We start from the raw sequence: 26,383 nt of genomic DNA, 5'->3' as shown, positions 1-26,383 counted from the left end.
CTCCCGGAGCTCGAAATTCTTCTACGGCCCGGAGACCGAGAGAACCTGGAGGGCAAGGTCCGGCTCAACGACGGATAAGACTGTTTTACCGCCGTTGTATTCCGAGCTTCAAGGAGCATCTTTATATGACAACATTATGATAAGGATAAATTGATCATTTGAATTTCAAAAGCTTTGTCGAGTCCTTGTTGTTCTATCGTCTGCCTTTTTATTCTGATGCAATTTTGTTATGCTGTGGTTTGTCAAAGAATTTGCACCGTTGACTGCCCGTGTATAGGTAAAGGCGGGAGGGCACAGAAGATGACTGTAGACTTTCGGCTGGCTACGTATAACTCTATTCACCACCGTAACTACTATTTTCTCATAATCGCTAGTCCAAACCAGATAATATGATGAATATATAGAACACACTATCTAAGGTCCTTACAGATTTCATATCTGTAAGTTAAGTTGAAGCCCGTGACTCATGTCATCTCAGCCACTTACAACCAATCTGTGGCTGTGCGCCTATCAGCTCGGTTGCCCCAGCCCCACCCTAACATCCCACACTGAATGAATTTTGTTTTTGGAAGGAACAACCCCGCCCACTGACTTGACTTGAGCCAGGCCAGCCCAACAGACAAGTTTCAGTGCCAAATAATTTGCCCAGCATGTCTCGATTTTTCCGCGGCGGCGACGACAGCTCTAGCGACAGCTCCAGCGACGAGGAGGAGCTCTACTCCGAGGAGGAGGAGGAGGAGGAGCAGCAAGACTCCCAGGAGGATTCTTCCGAGGCCGATAGCGACGACTCCAGCAGCGATGACGAGGGCGGCCGAGGAATCAACAAGTTCTTGAAGGACGCATCCTCCGATAGCGAAGATAGCGACGATGAAGTACGAGCCAAAGTCAAGTCCGCCAAGGATAAGCGCCTGGATGAGTTAGAATCTTCCATCAAGCAAATCGAGAACGGTCAAAAGAACGGCGACTGGACACTCATCTCTGCCGGTACGAGAAACACTGTCGAATAATTTGGCAATTTTTTGGTCGAAAATACTAATAAAAACGCTCAGAATATGAGAAGCTCAACCGCCAGGTCGCTAAGCTGCCCGGCAGCAGACCCCCCAAGCCTTACATCCGTATCCTTGCCGAGCTAGAGGACTTTATGAATGAATCTCTTGCTAAGCAGAAGGTTACACCCAAGAAGATGAACGCCATCCAAGCCCGATCTCTCAACGCCGTTAAGCAGAAGGTCAAGAAGACCAACAAGGAATACCAGACCCAGATCGATGCCTACCGAGCGGACAAGGATGCTTTCATGGAGTCCTCGGACAACGAGCCCGTTGCCCCTGCTCCTAAGCCCAAGAAGGTTTCTCTCCAGGTCGACGCTGCTCCTACTGAGGAGGGCGACGACGATGGTTTCGCTACTGTTGGCAAGGGTGGACGCACACTCCAGTATACCCCCGAGAGCATCTTCAAGCACCTGCGAACCATCATGGAGTCCCGAGGAAAGAAGAACACCGACCGAACAGAGCAGATCAAGACTATGGAGAAGCTCCACGAGATCGCCAACACACCCTACCAAAAGATCCGTGTTCTCCTTACCCTGGTTTCTACTCGCTTCGATGTTGGCTCTGGCGGCGCTGCTGCCATGTCTGTCGAGCACTGGAAGGCCGCCGAGAAGGAGCTCTCAAGCCTTCTCCAAGTCCTCGAGGACAACCACGACTATGTTGTTGTCGAGAACGCTGAGGAGTGGGACGACGATGACAAGCCCCCTACCCTGCAGGAGGGTGAGAAGCACATCAAGGTTCCTGGTAGCATTGTCTCTTACATCGAGCGTCTTGATGACGAGCTCGTCCGCTCCCTCCAGAGCATCGACCCTCACACCTCCGAGTACATCGAGCGATTGCAAGACGAGGGTGCTCTCTACAACATCATCTTCCGTGGCCTCCTCTACTACGAGTACCTCCGAAAGGATGACTCTCTTGAGATTCCCCAAGATAGCGTGAACCGAATTGTTATGCGCCGTTTGGAACACGTCTACTTCAAGGTAATTTCCTAGTCTTTCCTTCTACATGGCTTTGCAGTAACTAACATTTCTTTAGCCGGCCCAAGTTGTTAAGACCTTCGAGGAGAACTGCTGGAAGGTTGTTGGCGAGACCGTCGAGTCTGTCATCACCCCCCGTGACCAAGCTCAGAACGCTGGCAACCTCGTCAACGTTCTTTGCAACTACCTGTTTAGCAACAGCGACGGTATTATCCGTGCCCGAGCTATGCTGTGCCAGGTTTACTTCCTTGCCCTCCACGGCGAGTATTACAAGGCTCGTGATATGATGTTGATGTCCCATCTTCAGGAGAACATCCCCAACTTCGATGTGCAGAGCCAAATTCTTTACAACCGTACTCTGGTGCAAGTTGGTCTTTGTGCTTTCCGCAAGGGTCTCGTTTACGAGGCTCAGAACACTCTCCAGGAGATTTGCGGCAGTGGTCGCCAGAAGGAGCTGCTCGCTCAGGGTGTCATGATGCAGCGATACAACCAAGTGTCTCCTGAGCAGGAGCGCCTTGAGAAGCAGCGACAACTGCCCTTCCACATGCACATCAACCTCGAGCTCCTCGAGTGTGTGTACTTGACATGCAGCATGCTCCTCGAGATTCCTCTGCTGGCCCAGACTGGATCATCTCCTGATGTCAAGAAGCGAGTGATCAGCAAGACCTACCGCCGCATGTTGGAGTACCATGAGCGACAAATTTTCACTGGTCCTCCTGAGAACACCCGTGACCACGTGATGCAAGCATCAAAGGCCTTGGCTGCTGGTGAGTGGAAGAAGTCGATTGACTTCATCCACAGCATCAAGATCTGGGACTTGATGCCCAGCGCTGAGGAGATCAAGACCATGCTCTCCAAGCAGATCCAAGAGGAGGGTCTGCGAACCTACCTCTTCACCTACGCCCCCTTCTACGACACCCTCTCCATCGAGACCCTCAGCGCCATGTTCGAGCTTGACTCGACCAAGGTTGCGGCAGTGATCAGCAAGATGATCAGCCACGAGGAGCTCGCTGCCTCTCTGGACCAAGTCACATCCACCGTCATCTTCCGCAAGGGTGTCGAGCTCAGCCGTCTCCAATCGCTTGCTCTCGCCCTATCAGACAAGGCCAGCGCACTTATCGAGAGCAACGAGCGAACTCTGGAGCAAAAGACACAGGGAACATCAAATGCATTCGAGAGACAAGGAGGCCGAGGCCGAGGAGGACAGAGACGGGGTGGTGGACAGGGCCGGGGAGGAGCGCGAGCAGGTGGCAACACACAACGACAAGCTGGTGGAACACAGTTCACGGGCGGTGCGCTTGGAGCGGCTGTCCGGGGTTAAGAATTGGGGAATGAACGAGATGAGGCGTCTTAGTCGTTTGCATTTTGCATGGGATGGTTTCTTTTAATGAAAAGGGGCGAAGATGCGGAAGCACTCGCTACGTGTCACTAGGTCGAAACGGAATATGGATACATAGAACTCGTCAACATTGCTTGTGCTGGTGCTGGTGCTATGATGTGAGATGAGATGAGAGATGACAGGAAGAGTAGATCAAAAGTCTTTACTGTAGCGAACGAATCCATGAGACGAAAGTTATTTGAGCTGCACAAATAGATACCGTCTGAGGGTCTATAGATAGTGAGGATGTCATGTTCAGGTTCATGACTACCAAATCAGTTCACACCGCTTACAACCAACCGTGAAGAGATAGACACGAGACCTGATGTATCTGGATGTAATTCTCCAATTCCACCTCCGAAGCTAACGACTCTTGCATGGAGTTTCGGGCTTTGGGGGTTGAGCGAAGCGCGCGATTCAACGAGACAGACGTGATGACTAAGTTGGCGCGCGGATAAAGACCGAGTCCATCAGTCAGCGATTTCCAATCTCGTCGACTTTTTCCATTGCGGATATGGACGGCTTGTGAGTGGTCCAAAGGGTTCCCAATCTGGAGACATCATGAGGTAGACTCTTCTGTTTTTGTATATTTTAGTGAGATTTCCCGTGTCTTTGTCCTTTTTCCTTTCTATGGTAACATTTCTTTGTTAATCATGAGAGCTATTTGGCGGTTGCAACATTGTAAAAACGTTAAGCCTCTAAACAAGATTAATTCTCAGACGTTGCCACTTGGACCGTTTTCGATACCCTCTTTACGTTTCAGGGTGGCTATATCCGAGAAATCTCATATTTCGACTGCTTCTTTCTTCACGTCTTCAAGTAATAATCAGCAAACAGTCATGTCTGAATCAAAACCCCAAGAAGAGGCAAAGCCTGTTGAGAATGTTGAAACAAAAAAGGAGGAGGAGTTACCGCCGCTGTCGGATCATGAGTTTAAGATCTATAACCGAGCGGCCGACCACATGGAATATTTTGTAAGTCTATCTTCACATCTATCATGTAGGTCTCTTATCTAATGTAATACAGCACAACAACTTTCGAAGATCATGGAACCTCCTATGGAATGCCTGCACCAACAACCGTCGACCCCAAGGCATGTCACTAAAGCAGTTCATCATGGAAGGTCTCCAATTCGCCGAGCATCTCACCATGCACCACAACATCGAGGAGACGTACATCTTCCCCGTGCTAGCCAAGAAGATGCCCGAGTTCCGAGGAGGACGCGCTGAACTTCTCCGCCAGCACAAGCAGATCCATGCGGGTTTGGATCATTTTGAGGAATACCTCAAGAAGTGCAGGACAGGAGATGAGGAGTTTGAGCTCAGTGTGCTCAAGACAAAGATGGAGACTTGGGGTGAGGTGCTGTGGAAGCATCTGGACCAAGAGGTTGAGACGTTGGGGGCGAATAATATGAGGAAATACTGGACCAAGGAGGAGGTGATGAGATTGCCCATGTGAAAGAAGCGTATAAATTGTTATTTAGATGTGCTGTTGATATACGTTCCAACATATAAAGGGAGAATGTGCCATGTGTAGAGGAACTTAAGGCTGTTAGGGGATGTCTATATGAATGAGATAAGAAGGACTTAGATGCTCGGCCGCTGAAGTTAGGTCGGATGAATGAATAACTACTCAGAAGAAATATATAAATTAAACTAGTTATTAAAACGTTCAATAAGAACTGTCAACTTGAGAGCATTTCTTTTGTTAGTCGTATACACGCGCGCTTAGAGTGTGGATCCTGCGATTTTGGAGGTGAGTGGGGATAATTGATATTCCATCCGTACACATCTCGAACCAATTTTCGAGCATCATCGCTATCGATCGACGCCCAGCGACAGGCAGGCAAGATGATGCGCCAAAGTATTAGACCCTTGCGGGCTTTCTCGGTATGAATTCTACTACCAAGTCGGTCCCAATTGGCGCTTCAGCTAACATTCGTGCCAGTCCGAGGTGTCATGGATTGCCCGCCGAACACAGGCCTCACTGTACGTTTTTCTCGCCGAATATCAACTCGCTACGACGATCGATTGCTTGACCACAAATATTGACTGATTTAGGGCCAAGCCAGGAGATCTGGTACCAAACAAAGTAGAGGAGTCTCAAACAGAAAAGGCTCCTGAACGCCGATACCCTCGCTCCCTCCAGGCCCTACACCTCAAGCCTCTAAAGCGCGAGGCCGAGCACGGCATTCCCTCGTGCGATCTCCAGCTCCGATCCTACAGTGTCCAACCCCTCGAATTCTTCTCCGACTTTGCCCTCCGCGCCGCCTACTACCTCGGCCTGCCCGCCTACGGCCCCGTGCCTCTCCCCCGCATCACAGAGCGCTGGACCGTCCCCCGAGACAACTTCATCTTCAAGAAGTCGCAGGAGAACTTTGAGCGAAAGACGCTGAGACGACTTATCCAGATCCGCGACGGGAATCCCGAGACGGTGCAGCTGTGGCTCGCGTACCTGCGCAAGCACCAACTCTACGGCGTGGGAATGAAGGCCAACATGTGGGAGTTTAGCGAGCTGAGCGTCGGGAAGAAGATGGATGCACTGCCGGAGGCGGAGAAGGGTGAGATTGATGCCAAGTGGTCGCATCTTGGTCAGACAAAGACGATTGGTACGGTGGAAAAGGTTGAGGAGTTGCTTAACCAAAGGAGATTCCGTGAGGCTGCTGGCCTGAGGGTTCCTCCTACGACGAGCGTGTAAGAGCGAGTTGAAGACATAGAGAATGAGTTTGAAGTCCTCTTCATAAGGCTCTGAGAAATGGCCGGCCTGTTTGGCATAGATAGGAGGAGGACTTTATGTGTACAATAGCCCATAGAAGGCTCCAATTTTGTAAAATCAACGTTCTGGAATGACAAAAGTAATCTTTACGATGGAAAGGAGTGAAGGCTTTATCAAGATAGTTGTTCCTCATTCTCATTGCAATAACATGCTGGTGCTTCTGAACGTAAGATTTAGTGATACGATATACTTACTGAGGCTATAACCTCACAACACCGGCAAACAATTTTCTCAGACTTCCAAGCACATCCTTAAACGGTAGCAGATGAATTAATTACTATATCTCTTCATATTTCGGTATTTGCCGGAATTCTTGAGCCTTTTCACAACACGAAGAAAGACGCCCCGGTAGATGCATACACAATCTCGAACCACTCACGACTCAACCTCAGTCTCAATCTCAACAGGACTTAACTAGACTCTCTTGATCCACAGACTCAATTGCTCCCATCGAGCGTCATATCAAACATGTTAAAATCAGCAATCACAAAACCTCGAGTGATTTTCTCGGGCATTCAACCAACGGGCATACCTCACCTCGGAAATTATGCCGGCGCACTTCGACAATGGGTTAAGCTACAAGAAAAGCATAAAGAAGACAAGCTCATCTACTCTATTGTAGATCTCCACGCTATAACGACACCTCAGCCGGCGGATGTGCTAAGGAAGAGCAAGAGGGAGGCATTGGCTGCCTTGTTGGCAATTGGTACTGATCCTGAGAAAGTTACTCTGTTCTATCAGTCTTCTGTGAGAGATCCTACACCACCAACTCGCTATATCGTTGCTGATAGGAAAGGTGCCCGCTCACTCAGAACTCATGTGGATTCTCAGTTGTACAGCATCCGTGGGATATTTATCAAGAATGACACAGTGGAAAGTCAGTGGACATGCTAAAAGATGTCAACGTTCAAGCTAACTCTCATTCAGAGCAAACTCAACATTAGTGACAAGTCGAACATGAACGATAAAGCAGCCAGTAACCTTAAGCTCGGCCTGTTTTCATATCCCGTTCTTCAAGCCGCCGATATTCTTGTGCACAGGTTCGTGGTTTACTCATTCCCAGCACAGCACAGCATAGGCTGACACTCATATCTTCAGAGCAACTCATGTTCCCGTTGGTGAAGATCAGAGACAACATCTCGAGTTCGCGCGAGAGTGCGTGACAAATTTCAACGCAGCTTATGGCAACCATCTAGTATCCCCCCAAACTACCACCTGTAAGTCCCAGACTCTCACCTTTGATTCTCTGACCCAGACTAACATGCCATGTACAGCTCCTGTGCAACGGGTGATGTCTCTCCAGAACCCAACAGAGAAAATGTCAAAGTCCAGCAAGTCACCGAAATCACGAATCAGCATCATCGACTCGCCTGAAGAGATCAAGACCAAAATCAAAGCTGCAACAACAGACTCCATCCCGGGGATAAATTACAACAGAGAAGAACGACCAGGAATCTCGAATCTGCTTGATATCATGGCCATTTTCGATCCAGAGGGGAGAAAGGCCCAAGAGCTTGGAGAGCAGTATAGCGATCTTTCACCCAAGCAGCTCAAGGACATGGTCAGTGATGCTGTTATTGGTGGGTTAGATGGTATTCGTGATCGGTATACCGAGCTCCTGGATAAGGGGGATAAGTACCTCGATTCGATTGAGGCAATTGGTGCTGAAAAGGCACGGAAGAGTGCTGAGGAAACCATGCAGGTTGTCCGAGAGGCTGTTGGGCTATAAAAGAATTCCATGTAAAACATTTGTACATTAGAAACTGCTTTTCCGAAGACTACGGTTAGGAAATGGCGGGTATTGGTTTCCACAACTCTTGCGTGAAGCTTCACATAGATGGGAAAGGGGACAAGGGCATTGAATGTCATATCAAATCATACTTGGGAATCGTTGCTAAGAAGAATAAAGTTCGTAGTCCTTTAACACCCATATCCATACCATAACCGATCCCGATGTTCCTCCAACTCTTCACTTCCATCATTCTTTTACCAAGCCATAGAGGTGAGATGGGCGGACTCGGCAGCTGTTTCACGAAAGATGAGGGTTCTACTGTTCAAATTCTTCGTTTGGCATGTTTGTCTGCTGTGGTGGCATGGCTGAGTAGGAATACATGTCGCCCATGTTGCCGTACGGATTCATAGTCGGAGGCTGGGTCTGGCCGTATGCGGCCTGGGGGTTAGGCACTGATTGGTCGGGATACATGTTGGGCTGATTGCGGTAGTCTTGATCGGGAGCGAGGCCATGCCCAGCCATGTAATCACCACCCATTGGATGGGCCTGGTTGGGTGCCTGGGTCATCGTGTGCTGTCCTGGCATTTGAGCCTGACCAGCAGGTGCCGGTTGAGCAACTGCGGTCTGGGTTCGCTTGGCGTGGCTGGATGCTTCTTCGCGGGGGACGATATCGATCAGAAAGTCGAACATGTCAGACTTGGCGAGAGCGGATGCAATGTCTGAACGTTGAAGAGTGCGGCGCTTGTTCTCCTCGGCGTGGATCCAGGCCCTCATGGTCAACTCTGTGATGAAGATCTCGCAACCCTTTGCGAACAAGATGGGAGCCTCGGCGGAGATCATCTTGACCTCGGGGTCGGCCTTCATAACTTTTTTGATGCGCGCAAGCGGTAGCTGATGGATCTTGTAGTCGTGGTTGTCGTTTTCGAGGTGGGAGATGGTGTGTTGCCAGTATGTAGTCAAGATGTCCTTGTACTGACCGGTGAGGCCTTGATGCGCCTGCAAGAGCATTGCCGGGTTAGCGTAATCATTACCATCTACAATGGCATGAGATTATATGAAACGGGCCGACTTACATTTGCCCAAGGACCGGTATAAAGCTCACTGGGCGCGAAACCTTGAGTCGCGAGCTGAACAAGAGATTAGGGCCATGTCAAACAGAGGTTGAAGCTATCACGTCGCGTCGCATCGCGTCACATCATGAGAAGGAAGGGGATTCGATTTACCAAAGCGCTGGCGCCATAATGCCCACCTTGAGAGGCATCATAAACAGGCCTCGCGCGGCCTGCTGCTGGGTTGTTCTCCATGGTTCAATGTGGCGGTTTGTTGTAGAGGATGGAACTCTGTTGGGTGGGATGAAGGAAGAAGGTTGACTGACACAGCTGTTGTGGGGTAAGCCTGCAGGCGCTACTCCGTAGAGGCGGTACCTACCTTACCTATTCACTAATATTGGTCAAGGTCGCAATTGCACCACTGAAGCAGAGGCACCTTCTATGACTGACTTTTGTGATGTTGGCCTGCTATAGGGGCTTTGCTGTTTAAGCCTTTGTTAAGTAAACGCTTTGTGAAAGCTTTTGGGCAGAAGCTTATGTATGTAGGTAGTTTGGGGGGAAAACATATCGTGTCCTGGGCATCGCCTGTGATCACAGCCTAAAGCGTAGGTAACCTTGTACTCACTCTGCAAGCAGCAACCTATCAACTACCTTACGGAGTACTAGCTCGAACCCTCAAGCAGCAAGAAAGCATAAGACTGTGGAAGATGCTGAAATAAGCTCGATAAGGAGTCCCTAGGCTTTGGCAAAACTACCCAAGTTTGTATGCAACTTACAAATTTTATGTAGGATAAGGTAAAGGTCCTATTCCCTGGTACATTAATCAACAGTATCCGTACCTTAGAGCAGATGGAAGCGGCCAGAGTGGGGCTCCTGATGTCTCCACTGCCATTTTTTTCTGCCATCTCTCAACTATTTCTACGCGCTCGTTTCTCGTTCCTTTCACTTCTCTTCTTCTTTTCCCTCTCGGTCGACAGCAGACCATGACAGACATCTCAGATGATCAGGTCGATGAGCTGCTGCGCAAGGCTGAGCAGCGTCTGAAAAATGGCCCTGTTTCTGCCTCTGCTATCGTCTCTTCCACAACCTCAAATGCTGTAGTCGCTGGCGACGCCGCGACAACAAAACAACTTGTCAAGCAGCAAAACTCTTCCTCCAACAGCAGCAGCAAGAAAGATGGCCTGACTGTTCGAGCACCACCTCAACCGCAACTGGGACTCAAGGCCAAGGAAAAGGTAAGAAAAAGAAACTCCCTCCCATTCTATTCCGTTTGCCACTTGCATGAAGAAAATTTATCCCAAACCTTTGTGACATGGGACAGTATCCGTTTTGGATCAAAGGACCATGACAACGTGATCTCTTTATATCATAGTTACTCTGACTTTTACCTCGCGCAAACACTTTTGGCACATCAGCCCAGGAAACTCGCTGTTGAACAAACATGGCTAACAAAATTTCGCAATAGTCTACCGCAGGCCCTGAGTGGTTCGATCTCCCCAAGACGAACATGACCCCCGAGTTCAAGCGAGAGTGGCAAGTCCTCCGCATGCGAGGCATCTTGGACCCCAAGCACCAGAAGAAGAACCTCCGCGCGAGCGCTCCCGAATACTCCCAGGTCGGCGAGATCATCGCCGGGCCGACTGAGTTCTTCAGCGCGAGACTGACGCGCAAGGAGAGGAAGAACACCCTCCTCGAGGAGGTCACGCGGGATCTTGATAGTCACAAGTTCACCGACAAGTACGCCGGTATCCAGAAACAAAAGACCAGCGGAAAGAAGGCATTCTACAAGAACGTTGTAGCGCAACGTCGTAAACGTAATTAAATAATAATATTGTCAACCGAAGAAGCTTGTCTGAGTGATGTCCCTATTCATTTATGCGTAAGGTATGCTATAGTGAATGCTGTAGTAGTGAATGGCCTAACAATTAAGGATAAAGATATTATTTGTAACTTTGCTTCCTTTCACGGTCATTGTGGCTGTCATTTTTCAACCCCCACCAGCCTTGACTCTATGGCGGGGCATGCCTCTGGAAGCCCAGTGATCGCATCGCATCGCATGCTTGAGTGACCTACACAACCCTTCCAACGATGGCCGAAGACCCAGCAGAAGTTGAGAGAGTATGTATAATCGATCTTGTTCTCTTCTATGATTGAACCAATAAAGGAGAAGCTTCTTCTGTCGTGAAGCGCAGCAAATCGCATCGTCTTGACTAACTTTTCTCCCTCTGTAGCTCATTCTCTCACTGTACCAACCGAATCCGCCCGAAGTGATTGCTCAGACCCAAGCAACCTTATCTCGTCTTCAAGGCACTCCTGAAGCTTGGGGCCTTGCCCGTATCCTATTGGAGAAGCCTGATCAGCAGGTCAAGTTCTTTGGCGCACTCACCATCGTCATCAAACTCAATAACGAAAGGTACTCATCTGTGTCTTTGGTTGTTGTTACTGGCCTCTTACTGAACCTCTCTGTAGTTCATCACTCTCACCCGAAGATGCATCTGAGCTGTTACTGTTATTGATTAATCACTACCTGGATACTCTGCGCAGTCGAAGCTCACCGTTGGTTGCCCGGAAACTCGCATCAGCCCTTGCGACCTTTTACATCAACTTTCACCAACTATGGAGTCGATTCATTCGCCATCTCATATTCTGCTTAGTCTCAGGCCAGTCGTGTCTACCAAGTGCCCTCGATGAAGGACAAGGACCCGATACAGTTTCGCTTATGGAGCGCATGGAACCATCACAAGCACAGGCTGCTCTGTGGGTATTGACCAACGTCTTCGATGAGGTTGCCAAGATCAACCTGAACTCGGTGCAAAAGTATGTGCCTCGTGCTCGACTGTTCTGTTTCCGGCTAACATAATGGAAGTATCGGTATCTATGGTTCCATTTTGGAGAATAGCTCTGATGCAGTGGCTTTGATGAGTCGCAGCATGTCACCTCAAACGACAACGGAAGAAGCCCATGAAGACGCAATTCGATGCTTACAGGTAAGCGCCCACATTCATCTCTGCCGAAGGTCACTGACGAAAAATACAGTCGTGGGTATGGTTCGCTCAAAAGTCATCCTCCAAGGATACAAGACTCTCGGAACCCATCGGACCCTTGATCACGGCAGTAATCACCTCCTTGACAGTCGACGAACTTTACAGCGTGTCAGTCGAGCTAATGGTCGACCTGCTATCCAACTGCCTGATGTTTCTGAGCGATACCCATTTTGACAACCTTGCTCACCTCTTTGACTCCCCCTGGTCTCAGCGTCGCTATGAGAAACTAGTGCAAGGAGACTTTGAGTTTGACTCTCTACAATACGGCCTGCTCTTTCTGGCCTTTGGAGAGGCCAAGATTGAGAGATTCATGCAAAGCGGAGACAGCAGGAGTGAGAAACTGCTCTCAAATCTATGCGGTCTACTCGCTGCTCGAGGTTATGTTGTTGAGGAGGACAGGATCTTTGTCCCAGCTCTCGAGTTCTGGCTGACGTATGCTGAGACATTGACTGATCTAACGTATTCAGACGAGGAGTCAGCTGGCACCTGGGTCCCTCGAGCTCGTTCCCATCTTCTGCAAGCTGTTTCGAATGCGTGGCAGAAAATCATATACCCGCCTGCTGAAGAATTCCACTCGTGGGACTCAAGCGAACGGATAAGCTTCCATGATGCAAGAAAGGATGTAGTCGATCTTCTTCAGTCCGTCTTTACATTGGTTGGACCGCAGCTCGTGTCTACCTTTGCGGACCTTATTCTGAAAGCTTTGTCTGAATCGTCATGGCCTCAGCTCGAAGCAGCGGCCTTTTGTCTGGGTGGACTTGCCGATTGTATCAGCGAGACAAATAGAGGTGACGATGCTCTGTCCGTGGTTTTCAAGTCATCTCTGTTCGCCATCTTGCGTTCAGGCCAGTCCGAGATTCCTCCCAAGGTTCAGCAAACTTGCGTCTCTCTGATTGCCCGCTACACAGAGTACTTTGAGCGCAATGTTTCCGAGCTTCACCCCGTGCTCAACTTCATCTTTGGCGTGGTCGGAGAACATGCAATGGCCAACGCGGCAGCAAAGTCCATTCACAGATTATGCGGTTCCTGTCGCGGATATCTTCATACAGAAGCCAACAGCTTTCTCAACGAGTATCAGAGCCTAGTATCCGGAAGGCGACTTGACTGCGGCGCTAGCGAAAAGGTAGTTGGTGGTATTGCATCAGTCATCCAAGCGATGCCTGATTCAAACCAGAGGTATTCGGCGTGTGGCCGCCTTCTCGAGTTTGTTCAGACTGATGTCCAGCATTCTCTGGACCTTCTAAGATCCTACGACGGCAGCCCGATGCCATGCTGTGCTGTTTACGCCTGCTCATATGCTGCCCCCGATGAGAGCCCTGCCCTTCACACCGCACTGAAGTCTCTGAGATGTCTGGCCAGCATTGGGAAAGGTCTCCAAGCTCCAGCCGAGTTATCGGTTGATCTGGAGAGTATCAGGCCCAGCACTCGAGTCATAGATCCCCATCTTGCTCAGCTCCAAGGAAGCATCATGTCGATGATCAGCCAGATTCAAGAGGCCTTCAACACCAGCGGTGAGGTTGTTGAGCTCATCTGCAGTGTCCTACGCAGTGGATTCTCCGAATCTGAACCTGGTCCCTTTGTACTGCCACCACAGAGTGTTGCACAGTATTTGACGAACCAGAATCTTGAGACACCAAGAGTTGGCCTGCTCGTCAAGACTGCCTGCTCTTTCGTCAGCTCCCTTGAACATGATGGACTCGACAACCAGCAAGACATGTTGAACTCTGTGCTCCTCTGGGTAATTGGATTGCTTAAACAGCTACCTAGTAGGTTCTGCCGCCAACACCCAGTACTCAGCTAACCATGAACTTCACAATAGATTATGAGGTAGACACCGAACTTACACAAAACGGCATCGACTTTGTAACACGCCTTTTGAACAAGCGCCCCATTACTTTACTTCGTCTCCAGCCTTCCGATGCTGCCGAATTCTTCTTTCTCTTCACCCTTCAGGTACTGGACGGAAAGGAGCCACTCCCGAAAGCAAGCGCTGCAGAGTTCTGGGTAAGATCGGCCGTTGACAGTTGGACACCATCACCAAAGCTAACACCGGATAAACAGGCTACCTTTGTCAGCATCAAGTATGAGTCTCAGGAACTCAATGATGTTGCCCAGCAGGCTATGCAAATGCTGGGGCCTTTGCTCTCGCGTACTCTTGCTAGGAACCTTGGGGGTAATGCTTCCAGAAGTGAGCTTGATAAGTTGAGCGAGCCTCTCAAGAAACTGGTATATCGGTACCCCATGGCCAAGACCTGGCTTGAAGCTGGTCTCACACATGAGACCTTTCCCAGTACAAAGGTTACCCCTCAGGAGAAATCGATGTTCTTGAAGAAGATTATTAGGTACAGAATCCCTCTCCTTTCTGAAGCACCCTACATTGAAATAACCTCCACAATTGCCATCTAAAATCCATCTCTTTCCTTTATACAGTACTGACCATGTCGCAGTCTCAGGGGAGCCAAGGCCACAAATCAGGTCGTCAGAGACTTTTGGCAGTCGGCGCGAGGCTCGAATTTTGCTTACGCCTCATGAACAAAACAGGAGTTAAAATAAGTCAATAGAAGGACAGTTTAGATCAAGCACTAGGATGGTTAGACCAAAATGAGCACATGAAGATACCTTGGGCATGAGAGTTTAGGGACATTGCTTATCCTGCAAATACAATTCATAATATGGAAATATGAATCTTCACCAAATGATCCCGTATTAACTTCATAACGATCTTGGTGTGATAGTTGGGTTTGTAGATCTATCAGTAGCCTTCTATCTTCTCTCCCGAGAGGCACAGCTCTTCATTTCTTATTGCAATCATTCCCCATGCCCAAGAACCCCCAGTGGTCTCATTATCGTCGCAGTACTACATCATGTCCGGTTAATACCAAATCGTGAGGAAAAGTTGGCCAGCGGCGCGCTTCTAACGGGGCTCGCGGTAATAGGCGTCAACCTGCAGTTCGTTAGCAACACGAAAGACTGATCGCAATCTGATTTGACAAACTTTTCCAGTAACATTGGTCCGTTTAGGGCATCTACACGTCCGTATTTCTTGTTGCGTGTAGAAATGTCAAAGAACTCATCCTGGTTATCCGTCTGGAGGAGAGCAATGGTCTGTGCCAGCTCATCCAAGTTCTCTCGAAGCATTTGGCCGTTCTCCAGACTGCTGACAAACTGGACAAGATAATCTACGTCTTGCGCAAGAGCGGCTACGCCATTGGGGTTGATGTGCTTCACGTCAGGAGAAAGGGGGAGGGCCTAGAGTGGTCAGCAGGTGCACGATTGCAGGAGCAGGACGAGTACATACGAGAATCTTTTCAGCTGTGTGGCTCAGAGCGTCAAAGTAAATAAGTTCCTTGATCTCCCGAGGTAAACCAAGGAGAGTCGAGTTCATAATGTTGGACAGGTACCGCGTCAAAGTCTGCATATAGTTGCTGGGTTCCTTTTCCACTGTCGATGCGGTCCTAAGACTAGTCAGACTTGCCGCAAAGGACCAGCTCAAGAACGTACCATTCATATTCGGCTGTTTCAATTAGATCATCGATCTTGGAGTTGACAAGCTCAAAGATCCGCTTCTCCGCCGTCTTCTTGTTGTTGCGGAACGAGTCGGTGGCTTTGAGCTTGACCGGGCCACCGGCTGAAGTTGATGAGCGTGCACGAATGAGTAATTGCTCGAGCTCTTGACAGGCAATCTCAAAGTGCTCCAGGTTAATGAGAATCTGGACGATCTGGCCCAGGTATTGAGAGCTGAGACGCTCTACTAACGACTTACAGACCTTTTCTGTAAGAAGTTCGTCAAGCGACTGTCGAAGATGTGAGCAATAAACTTTGTCATGGAAATGGGTGTCATACCTTTTTGAGCGTTTCATCAATGACATTGGGATGTTGGAAGTGGTCGTCCGAAAAGAAGTAGAACTGATTCAGGAAGTTCCGGATGTCTATACAACATAAAGGATACATCTGTGAGAAGGGGAGTACGCATGGGTACCTGGTTTGTTAGCAGGGGTTGGCTGCAGTCAGGATGAGAGAACTTACGTGAGTTGATCTGCTGGCTTCTCTTGGGTGAACCAACTGACATTAACAACCTTTTCGTACTCTTCTGGTGTATTAATGGCCATTGGCATGTAGTCATCCGTGGACACTATCTGGTAACTTGTCAGTAAATGGTATCGACAGGGTTTGTGCAACACTCACCTCCTGGAAGTCTACGCTAAAACGGTTCTTCAATAGCTCGGCATACTTGTCGAACAGCTTCAGAAGAAAGTTGTCCAGCATTGTTACTGGATATCCCCAGCCCTGTATACGTTAGCAAGGCCGTGATAGATTGCGGTTGCCCGCCGAGCATCAAGATTGTCTGTCGTACCTCCATCGTTTGAATGAAAAGGGCAATGATGGTCTTGATCTTGATCAAGGCCTCGGCATTCTCGATATCGCTTAAAGCTTTTGAGGTGAGGTTTATCACAGCAGTACACATAGATTCCCACAAGTCTTCAACCTTTGCGCCATGTTAGTTCAAGCAACCACATCCAAGACTATCTAAACTCACATCGTTCGCTGAGCGCAAATGTGGAATCCTTTGCATGGTCGCCTTTTCGACGATGGCAAATCCTGCTATTCCTTCTAGCAAACTACTCAACGATTGCTCATCCTCCGCCAAGAGTTCAATAAACCCAGGGAGTAATAGGTCCTTTTGTTGACGCCGAGTCGCACCGTATTCTGATCTGAACTTCTCGAGCTGGCCCAGGGCCTCATGAATGTGAAGCGCTTCGAGCAAAGGAGTGAAGTCTACTTGTAACTCCTCGTTATTCAACACATCAAAGTCTTCGTTCTCGTCGCTGACAAGCTCAATCGCAGAGTTCAGCTTAAAATTGGCCAAGAATGGATCCTCTTCTATTCTCTTCTTTTGTCGAGTCCTCCTCATTTCAGTATGGTAGAATGCAACCTCACCCAAGAACTGAGATGTCTCTCGAATACGAAATAGCCATGTATTTAAGTCTGTCATAACAGCTTCCGAGATCGCTTTCTGGGATGCGGGTATAGATTTTTGGATGACATCGGCCAGCCGATGCTGTGTAGAATAACGATTTTGGATGATGGGTACGAGGTGTTCATTTTGAAGATCGTCGAGGGATTTGAGGGCGGCATAGTAGTTCTTGCGACGGACTAGTTCGTGGGCATTATTGACGGCGCGGAGGATGGTAAGGGAGTCGTTCAAGGCGCTGGTCGCATCGGCGATGTTTTGCCTGACAGCAGAAGTGTTGACCAGAGCTTCCTTTTGTATAGCCAGCTTCTTCGTGCTTTCAGCGATTGACTCGTTCAGGCTCAAGATCTCTTGCGTCAAGGTCACTGTTTCCGCTCGGACGGTCTGAAGGTGATTGATGGAATCGAGGAACTCCTCATGCCTGGTAAGACCGATGCGCTCGATCTCGGCCTCCCGCTCTTCGTAGTACCGACTTAGACATTGAGTCAAAAGAGGTGTTCGGTTCGAATGTGTGGCATCTTTAAGGACGGGTATCAACTGGTCGAGGAACTCGGCATCAGTGGATGCGAGGATGACCTAGAGAGGTGGCAGGTTAGCGCATGTTTCTGTTACGATCGTGGGAAGACGAGAGTTGTACATGCGGAACAGCGGACGCATAATCGTCCACAGCAGGCGGACGTCGCGGCATGCCTATAGCCTTGGTTCGTGTGGTTAAAGCTATTAGCGATGAGGGTATCGTCTTAGTCGTCGCGTGTCGCAAGCTGCCCTGAAGCTCCCTCCCACTAAGACCAAGTGAGTGACGCTTAGTTAGGCTTCAGGACAAGATAAGATAACAACCGTCACTGCCACAGCGCCTCACAAGCCTCGTTCGCATTGGTGTAGGCTTACTTAAGCCAACACTCCACTCAGAACTACCTACATGGGATCAGGAACTCTATTCGATATGTAGAAGCAGGTAATTATCGAAATGACATGTTGTGTACTCATCAGAAGACAAATCGAATTTTAAATATTTTAAAAGTCCCCTGTTACTCCCGAGAATCATGTATGAGGGTTGGTGAAGGAAGCGATTGCTGTTGTCTATATCTTGACTAACTAAATGAGATATTCTCAGAGTACAACAAGGATTTGGCTACCCAACACCAAAAATGCTGCTAAATGTATTTCAATTGAAAGGAGTGAGTCAAAAACCAAAAGTACGTGTAGTATATCACAATAAAGAATGCTTTTATTTTCTGAGAGAAGTGTAATGTTGACGGAGTTCTGGAAAGAGACTGCCTAGGGTAAGTACCATTCCATGAAGTGTTTGTCTGCAGGGTAAGAGACAAACTCTCCATCAAAGTATGCAAGTTGTTCAATGGCCGGACTTATTTGCCATGTCTGCTTAGAAGCTCGGGTTTCGTAAGGTGAGATTGCTATTATTGTATTACCAGAGCATGAACAAGAGAAATTGATCACATGTGACTGCAAATAAAGCATAACCTTCCGCAAGACATAAACAGAGTTCCCAGAAGAATATGGCACATTATCCGCACTGAAGCGTTTGGATAGCTCAAAAGCACCAATTGTATATATTACAGTATGTTATATTCATATGGAAAGCTGGCGCTAGACGGAGCCCTCTTTCTACCTGCGCTCGAGTCGCATCGGTGTAGGACTAACACTTCGCTCGCCGCTATAAACGATAGATCAATCTTTATGTGGGAAGTAGTTGTTGTACAGGGAATGCGACGGCGTCTCTTTTACCCGCGTTCATCATCTGTATTATATCGGTGCTGGCCCTTTGCCGTACATACCGTGAAAAAGTATTGCTGCATGTCTTCAGCCCTGACGTGACGGTGTCCTGTGACTGTGAGCGCGGTTTGTGAGATGATGGACAATGGCCCTAAACTGGGAATGAACGTCAAGAAAGGGGCTATTGAGCGACCACTGGCATAGAAGTCCTGTTGCAACAGCAGGGGAGCGACTTGAACTGGACTCGAAAAGAGACGGCCGAAGGATCGTGCCAATATTCTCTCCGTGTGTGTATGGCAGGAAAATTGACCCGGGAATACCGGAGATCAGCTGTAAGTGTTTTGGGAGGCCGGCCTGGGGAACTCAAGGGTCCAGTATCGCAAGCTGGAGGGTATTGCCCCATTATTGCCGATGCACAAGATCTTATGCCAGGAACTTGAAAGCGCAGACGGTATTCGCGTGTATTGGAAACTTATTATGTTCTTGCAAGAACCGTGAAGTAGGGACTGGTGGTAGGTAGAAATTGACATGATCATGGTTGTCTGTTAAATCTGCTCTTGGTCCGAAGATGGTGTCTGAGACTTACACAGAGCAGCCAAAAGCCCCTGGTGCCTCCAGTCATACAGATCGAAAGATTTATTGAGTTAAAACCGCTATTGTAACGAAGTCAAGAACTAAGCGTCTGTTTCTGAGGATACGTATCGATGCTAGGCCTGCCGTATTGCTTTGCTCTTTCGATTCCCATGACAAGGGGCCATACTCCGAATCGAGATTTTATGCCAGCACTCAGTTAGCCAGAAAGAGCCCTGGTGACTGAAGAAATGGAACATGGAGGAAAGGCCGTGAGGTTTCTACCGGAGCGTCGGTAAAGACTCGCAGGTATTGACCGCTTCGATCGTTCGGGGGGGCGGGTATTCAGGTTGAGGAGAGTTTGTACATGAGATGTGGCCTGAATGTCTTGAGAAATCATGTTAGTGGCGGAAGATGGCGGGGAATAAGTGAGGAAACGAAACAGGACGGACCTTGCACAGGGGTTGAAGAGACTTCTGCTCAAATACATTATCCGGATGGCTGCTGAGGAGGATTGTAGTTTCTTTCGACTTGAAAACACTCAGATATCGGGTTCTCAAGGGGCTTCGCAACGACAAAAGCTTGGGGGTGCCATAATCTCAGGAACAGGCCGGATTTCCAGAACTCAACCCCTACCTAGCTAACACGAGGCACCTTGGCCAAGGTAGAAAGCACTCAATTTAGAAGGAACTGACATCCAGGCAAGTGACTAGCTGGTGCTCGATTGAAGTGACCATAATGGCTGGAAGACCAAACTTGCTTCGCCAACATGGTGCTTCCTCTGGGGGCCAAGCTGAGCACCAAGTCGTCGCTCATGTAGTGGAGGGATGTTAGGGGGGGAAGGAAAACCCAGGACCGGGCCTTGACCCTAAGCGATGAAAGTATTTAGGCAAATCCAGCCTAAGCTTAGGGGACTCTTTGCTGAGTTTATTTTGACACCTTATGTCAAGGTAAGGCGTTTCCTTGCTCCCTGAGGGGATGATAGATTATGTCCCGCTATTCTGGGTAAGCGTTGCGACGGAATAACCTGGACTCAACTGTAGTCTGCCCTATTCAGAAGAGTTGGTAACTCGCTGGCGTTATGGCGGTGGTCAGGTAATTAGAACCACATAACGTACTTTTTGAGGCTCTTGGGATTGAGAAATGGAGCACGGGTTTTGCTATCCATCCCGTGAACTTCGGCTTCGTGAGACTCAAGGTCCTCGCGGCCACCGCTACCGTCATGCCAGGAGATGGCCATGATGTAGCGACAGTTAAAGGCCCAATGAGAAGCCAAGCCTTTGATCATAGTAAAGGTGACCACCAATGCGTCCAACTCTTGCGCTGTACTGAAGGATCCAATTATGATTATCCAAGACGTTTCTGTCTAATCGTAACCACTGAGAAATTCCAAACGGGTCGTTCGACTGGTGCCAGAACGATACTCGAAAGGAATCGAGTATCGGAACCGGCTTGGGGCGCCTAAGTCGTAGAAACAGGGTTAGAAGATGGAAGTATTGGATCCGAAACGTTGGGGAAAGGGGCACCATCGTGACCAGGGCGGAACTCGTGAGGTGTTTAAGGGGCATCAGCAATATACGCAACAGAGTGGTGTCCAGGCTTTTGGACGTACCTTCGGAGCAATTTATTCAACTGCCGGTAGATGGCGAAGTATCAGGCCTGTTGAAGCAGAATGACTGTGGTAGTGCCCAAGTGAAGGAGCCCAGATTGAATCCATACAATTGCTCAAAGCAGGTAAACCAAGTCAGAGAAGCGCTGTATGAAGTTTGATCATGTTAGACTATAAGAGAAATAGAACAATGTTGATGTAATTCCAATAGCTCTCAAGGCTGAGAAGATACCACCTTTGCAGTACCATGTGGTGGCTCTTGTACATGATTGAGCCCGGACAGCCAGCGCGGTGGTGGAAGCATGCCCAGAAGATTTAGATGTCTCTGGATGAGAAACGGAGGCAGCGTTGGAAGAAGCTAGGGCGAGGGGTCGCGGTAACCGGTTGTCAAGTCTTGTATCTTACCCCTGAGGTAGTCTGGTAGTCTTTACTCACTCTACATTAGTCGAAGCTTGGTACTGGGAGACATGAAGTCATAGAAGGGAACTCAAGGTGCCAGTAAGCTGATGTGCAGGATGCTCGGTCAGTGGCAGCGCTTGAGACCCCGTGATGGAAGACCTGGCATCACTGCGGCCTTCTTCAAGGGTGGTGTGGTGCTGTTAACAAAGATAAAGACTCATGAATGCAAGGCAATACAGTAGTGAATGCCGTTGACAAGTGGCTGTCGAACATAAGATGCAGGACTGACCAGGTTGAAAAGTTTCCGGATGCTTGGCAGCATATTAGAAGGGTCAGCACATGGCCACGACTGACGCCATCAGAAGCCCCAAGACAGTAGACGCAATGAGCAATGGTATCAAGGACCTGAAAGATGAAGTACTATCAGGGGTAGAGCTCTAGTCGGAAACGGAATAACGCTTGAGAGCTTCTGAGCTTAGGGGGGGCTGTTGAGGCGTCTTGAAACACCGATGGACACATCTGGTGACCCGAGTTATCAGCTACGACTGGAGAATATGAAGAGGACAAAAAGAATGACCAATATACATTGAGAAGCCTTGAGTCGGTTCAAGGAGTGCGGTTTGGCTTCGAGTACGCGAGAGCTTGTTACACCTAGATACCTGCGGCATGCTCTGACGCCGAAGTTGGGACCCAATATTGAAGTCACGGGAACTTCGCAGACGTTGAGTTCAGAGACAAGTAAAACGTCAAGAGACTCAAGTCTGCGTGGGACATGATGGTTAAGTGTGCCATGTATCGAACTCCAGGCTCCGTGTGACTATTTGTTTCTCTGAGCCGAGAGTCTGCTTGTATTGCTAGGGGGGCTACAACCATGCAGGAACTGCCTTATTCATGAGAGATGGCTGAGGATAGCGTATGGATTGTGTTGTTTTGTTGAAGTTGGCTGCAAACCATCTGGGGGGCTGGGGCAATCATGGCTAAGCTTAGTCGTCTAGCTATCTGCGATATTAGAACAAGAACAAACGTTGGAGTTGCCTTTCCGCGACGAGTGGCCTTTGATCAAGGCTATTGAGGAGCGGAAGAGAACGTACTGAAGCTTGTAGCATATGAAGATCTGGACTCTATCAGACAAACTTGGAGAGAAGAAGATGACCGAGAGAGCTCCAACGACTCGAAGTTACGAATGTCGAAGTAGAAGTATAATAGTGCTGGAATTGCGGCTCGAGGAAGAGGCGAGAGTGGTAAGGAACGAGTAAAGAGATTGTTGAATTGACTGTTGTGATTGCCTGACCACACCTCACCAAGACTGACTGGCCATAAACTGCTCAGGTAATGCTGGCAGCCGGGTACTTAGACAAAAGGCTAGCAAATACATCTGGACCTCGTAAGGGTGATCATTGGTTGGTGGGTAGCTCCGTGTAACAGGAGCGAGTTAGGTAGCCCCGCGGGGATAGGGGATCCAATATCCGCTAGGTAAGGTACCTTATGCAGCCAGCCCTGGAGCAGTCTGCCCGGATTACTGCAGCCCTTGCTCATCTTTTAGTCGTCCAATGTTGAAAGGCCCACTCGTGACTGCTCAACACAAGGTCTTGCCCAAGAAATCGTCGAGTTGCAATCAGGGCTTGCATACTTCACCTCCCCACTTCACTCTGCCATCTTAGAAGTTCTTTTCTTTTGCCTCGCCCATACCATCAAAAACACCAGCCATGCTACAAGAAAACATCACACAATCTTTCTATGCTCAATAGTCCATATTCACCCTTAGTCTTTCATCGGATCCTGATCCGTCATCTCATCATTCCCCCTTACATTTCGACCCCCCGGTCACTCTATCACACACTCCGCAAAGGCGGCATTCCTAAACCCCCTTCCATCCTCTCGAGTAAGCCTGACACACACTTTGCTTGGGATGAAGCACTCAACTGACCTGCCGTAGACTTCACTTCGCTCGTTGCTGTCGACATATCCTATCCAGCTCTCATCATTCCTGCATGCGACTGTCAAATATTACACCACAGGGCTATCTAGGTAAGATGAATGGAGATGAGCTGAGCTCATCTCATCTTCGTCTCACTTTAGTCTGAGCTTTATCGGCGGTACTGACATCTACCGCAGCACTGGATCAAGCTTCAACATCGCCAGGAACAGATCAGCACATGAACCGACGAGCCAAGCTTCCAGATGCCCACAGTCTTGGTGCTTGGGATCCAAGCTGTAAACACACATACTGTGCAGAAAAAGCAAACAACCATACACTACATACCTCATCTTTAACGGCCCCCGAGTTCATCGCCACCTCCCTCAACCATAGTCATCCACTGTGCCAAAAGTGCTTCCCTCCTAGATTCACTACCCGGAAAGCTTCACTTGCAAGACCTTTCAGCCAGCCGTCGGCGTTAGGCAGGCCCTATTTTCGGTACGGAGAAGGCCTCTTGGTATTCATCCTACAGTTCGCTAACGTCAATCATGTAGTAACAGGGCCTTGTCTTTCCCCCTGAAAAAGCAAGTGTGTCGCCTCCAAGGCCAAGAAGGTCCCCATCGGCTTGCAAGTCCGGACATGTTCGAGAGCAATGACTATCTGCGCTTCGGCCTGGAGCATCCTAGACAGGCAGCCTTCGTACGAGTCTTCGTCGAGGATGACTTAGCCAGCACTGGAACGGCATTCAAGTTCAACTTTGAGCGTTTTGCGGAAATAGGGAAAGACCAGACAAATCACTCCACCAACTAAGAACGGCCATGAGCCACCACGACCCCTTAACCAGGGAGACATTTGAAGCGAATGATCAGCTTCGCTTTGACTTCGAGTACCCAGAGCAGGCTATTATTATCCCAACTAGATACAACAGTCGTATCGACTTGGAGAGGGATGCCAAAAAAGTGATTACAAAAATCAAAGAAGCCCGTGAGCGCTTTAGTGAGATGGGGAGGAACAAAACCCTTTCTCACGGACACGTCTGAGAAGAATGGTCATCTTCGGTTTGGCCTGGAATATCCACAACAGGCCATTCTTGTCCCGACTAGATACAACAGCCGTATCGACTTGGAGAGGGATGTCCAAAAAGTGATTGAAAAAATCAAAGAAAGCCGTGAGCGCTTCTGTGAGATGGGGAGGAACAAAACCCTTTCTCACGGACACGTCTGAGAAGAATGGTCATCTTCGGTTTGACTTGGAATATCCACGACAGGCTATGGAGAGGGATGTCGAGAAAGTTGTTACCAAGATGAAAGAAAGCCGTGAGAGCTTCGGTGAAATAGGGAGGAACAAAACTCTGTCCAACAGACAAGTGCAATCCACTCTCGACATCGCTAACCAGATCGTGGAGTCCATGGATATGATTACCAAATGACACTGGACACGTTCGAGTCGAACGACTGTTTTCGTTTCGACATGAAGAACCCATGGTAGCAGTTATTATCTCGACTAAATACCACACCTTCTCTACTTCTCTAGACCTACGTAGTGTGGATAATGACTGCCTGGCAAGGGCTCTAGAGGTCGTAGAGCAGTTACCCCGAATCAAATCAAGGCGATACCTGAACCCCAAGTCACGCAAGGTGTTGTCATCCGCCGAGGCCCCCAACCAAAAAGAGCTCAACATAAAGAATCATCCGCGGTGACGGCGCAGGGCAGATGATCAAGTATGTATTGAGAGTGTTCCATGGAGCAAACTCGCGGCAGTTCAAGGCATCAACGAGATAGTCGCCAAGACGAAAGAAAGCCGTGAGAGCTGTGGTGTATGGCTGAAGGGACAAGGACAAGCTTCTGGTATCTCAACTGCAAGTAACATATCTATTTCGCGATTCAAACCTGCCCCAAATACTTTGGCGGTTTCTGCAATGCCTATTTAATGACCTCATTGACTACATTGGAAGACTGTGGGATGCCCCTAACCCAAGTGACAAGATAGCGAGTTGATGGTGACCCACTTTCATGAACTATTACTCCATGGAGCGATAATATGAAACTCGCATGCTCAACACAACACTCAATGCCGAGGGGCCTGATTCTTATAGTAGCTAGAATGGTCAAATTTTATAATACACCGCGCTGTTGAAGGTGCCAAGAACATATCCAAGGCCACGAGAACAGTTTTGACCCCTTTGTCGCAAACTGTTATATATGTGATGCTTTCGTATGCTGAGATGTTTTAATCATGCTCGAGCCAACGACTTCATGTACAGTGGTGACAAGCTCGCTCTCCTATCGGAGTCGTAGTCCATGGACAAGTATCAGCTTCCGTGTGACTGCCTACAATCCTGTATCTGATGAATAGTGAAGGGAAGACGGGCTAGCCAATTTCAAGTCTGCAACCACAAAGTCACGCTATAAGTGTCTTTAACTACTCCTGAATGTCAATTTTGTACCGGAGGATAAGCCGGGGTGTTGGATATACACTATCGCCCAGCCTTGGGCAAGCCAGGAATCTTGAGATGAAATATAAACGGCAGCATATACACAATATACATGAATGCTTGGATTGCCAATCCGTCTTCTCTCTCAGCAGCTGTTTCAAAACCGCCAGTCAAAGTGACAATTTCTCACAGACACTACTCTGGAGTTTCAGACATCAGAGTTGGTATACTTCCGAGTTCCACAATCTGTATGCTTTGTAAGGCCCAACAGCGTCCTGCTCACTTCTGCGTGACTGGGCCTACTAAAGGACCATCCGCTTCACATTACGCCCAAGAGCAGCGCTCAAACCCAATTCCAGAGATATTCGACGTCCTTGTTATTAATATAAGTGATGATGAAGGGGGAAAGCTTTTTGTCGGGTTGACTGCGATACTTGGCGTGTCTTACGAGCGGCGGTCGGTGGACTCAGGGGCTGAGCGGAAACAGAGACCTGGAATCAACGATAGAAGTCAGCACACTACATATTTCTTGACGATATCAAAGGGAAAGGTAGAAACCTGTAATGAGATTATGATTGACCACCAATAATTTGTATAGGAAGTTCCAGAAAAAAAAGCGCCGCGTTTGAAGATTCGATGAGTCTCAACCAAAAGCTCAACTTCACCCGCCAGCCAACATCCTGTATACGAATCACTTGGTTCCAGGCTTTGAAGAAGCATTGGCTTCCCATTGAAGATTGCCTGG

General features: G+C 48.8%; 7 protein-coding genes across 7 annotated transcripts; 4 read left to right on the top strand and 3 right to left on the bottom strand.

Moving 5' to 3' along the window:
* Window positions 1-650: 650 nt before the first annotated feature.
* Window positions 651-3,344, top strand: FTJAE_3452 (eukaryotic translation initiation factor 3 subunit C; the record flags this gene model as incomplete). Its single annotated transcript, XM_037349751.1, has 3 exons — window positions 651-984; window positions 1,050-2,026; window positions 2,082-3,344. The coding sequence occupies 3 exons, from the start codon at window positions 651-653 to the stop codon at window positions 3,342-3,344; spliced, it is 2,574 nt and encodes an 857-aa protein (XP_037209475.1).
* An 896-nt stretch (window positions 3,345-4,240) lies between these two features.
* On the top strand, window positions 4,241-6,098 carry FTJAE_3451 (30S ribosomal S10 mitochondrial; the record flags this gene model as incomplete). Its single annotated transcript, XM_037349750.1, has 4 exons — window positions 4,241-4,375; window positions 4,428-4,787; window positions 5,349-5,389; window positions 5,462-6,098. 4 exons carry the CDS (start codon window positions 4,241-4,243, stop codon window positions 6,096-6,098), a joined length of 1,173 nt encoding a protein of 390 aa, XP_037209474.1.
* Window positions 6,099-6,644: 546 nt separating this feature from the next.
* On the top strand, window positions 6,645-7,905 carry FTJAE_3450 (tryptophanyl-tRNA synthetase; the record flags this gene model as incomplete). The annotated part of the gene is made up of 4 exons (XM_037349749.1): window positions 6,645-6,923; window positions 7,104-7,216; window positions 7,275-7,393; window positions 7,451-7,905. 4 exons carry the CDS (start codon window positions 6,645-6,647, stop codon window positions 7,903-7,905), a joined length of 966 nt encoding a protein of 321 aa, XP_037209473.1.
* A 318-nt stretch (window positions 7,906-8,223) lies between these two features.
* FTJAE_3449 (CCAAT-binding transcription factor subunit aab-1) lies at window positions 8,224-9,212 on the bottom strand (the record flags this gene model as incomplete). Its single annotated transcript, XM_037349747.1, has 3 exons — window positions 8,224-8,904; window positions 8,982-9,035; window positions 9,132-9,212. 3 exons carry the CDS (start codon window positions 9,210-9,212, stop codon window positions 8,224-8,226), a joined length of 816 nt encoding a protein of 271 aa, XP_037209472.1.
* A 728-nt stretch (window positions 9,213-9,940) lies between these two features.
* On the top strand, window positions 9,941-14,533 carry FTJAE_3448 (member of the karyopherin-beta family nuclear import; the record flags this gene model as incomplete). The annotated part of the gene is made up of 9 exons (XM_037349746.1): window positions 9,941-10,192; window positions 10,423-10,752; window positions 11,189-11,370; window positions 11,427-11,774; window positions 11,824-11,944; window positions 11,994-13,767; window positions 13,821-14,005; window positions 14,063-14,343; window positions 14,449-14,533. The coding sequence occupies 9 exons, from the start codon at window positions 9,941-9,943 to the stop codon at window positions 14,531-14,533; spliced, it is 3,558 nt and encodes a 1,185-aa protein (XP_037209471.1).
* A 330-nt stretch (window positions 14,534-14,863) lies between these two features.
* Window positions 14,864-17,661, bottom strand: FTJAE_3447 (exocyst complex component sec15; the record flags this gene model as incomplete). The annotated part of the gene is made up of 10 exons (XM_037349745.1): window positions 14,864-14,945; window positions 14,997-15,250; window positions 15,300-15,456; window positions 15,503-15,795; window positions 15,845-15,980; window positions 16,028-16,137; window positions 16,187-16,288; window positions 16,356-16,487; window positions 16,539-17,549; window positions 17,611-17,661. 10 exons carry the CDS (start codon window positions 17,659-17,661, stop codon window positions 14,864-14,866), a joined length of 2,328 nt encoding a protein of 775 aa, XP_037209470.1.
* Window positions 17,662-20,273: 2,612 nt separating this feature from the next.
* On the bottom strand, window positions 20,274-20,565 carry FTJAE_3446 (uncharacterized protein; the record flags this gene model as incomplete). Its single annotated transcript, XM_037349744.1, has 2 exons — window positions 20,274-20,304; window positions 20,396-20,565. 2 exons carry the CDS (start codon window positions 20,563-20,565, stop codon window positions 20,274-20,276), a joined length of 201 nt encoding a protein of 66 aa, XP_037209469.1.
* Between the last annotated feature and the right edge of the window lie 5,818 nt (window positions 20,566-26,383).

This window comes from Fusarium tjaetaba (assembly GCF_013396195.1).
Source record: "Fusarium tjaetaba strain NRRL 66243 chromosome Unknown NRRL66243_c0000066, whole genome shotgun sequence".
Classification (NCBI taxonomy): Eukaryota; Fungi; Ascomycota; class Sordariomycetes; order Hypocreales; family Nectriaceae; genus Fusarium; species Fusarium tjaetaba.
Note: the sequence above shows the minus strand (reverse complement) of the source record. Positions and strands in the feature narration are given on the sequence as shown.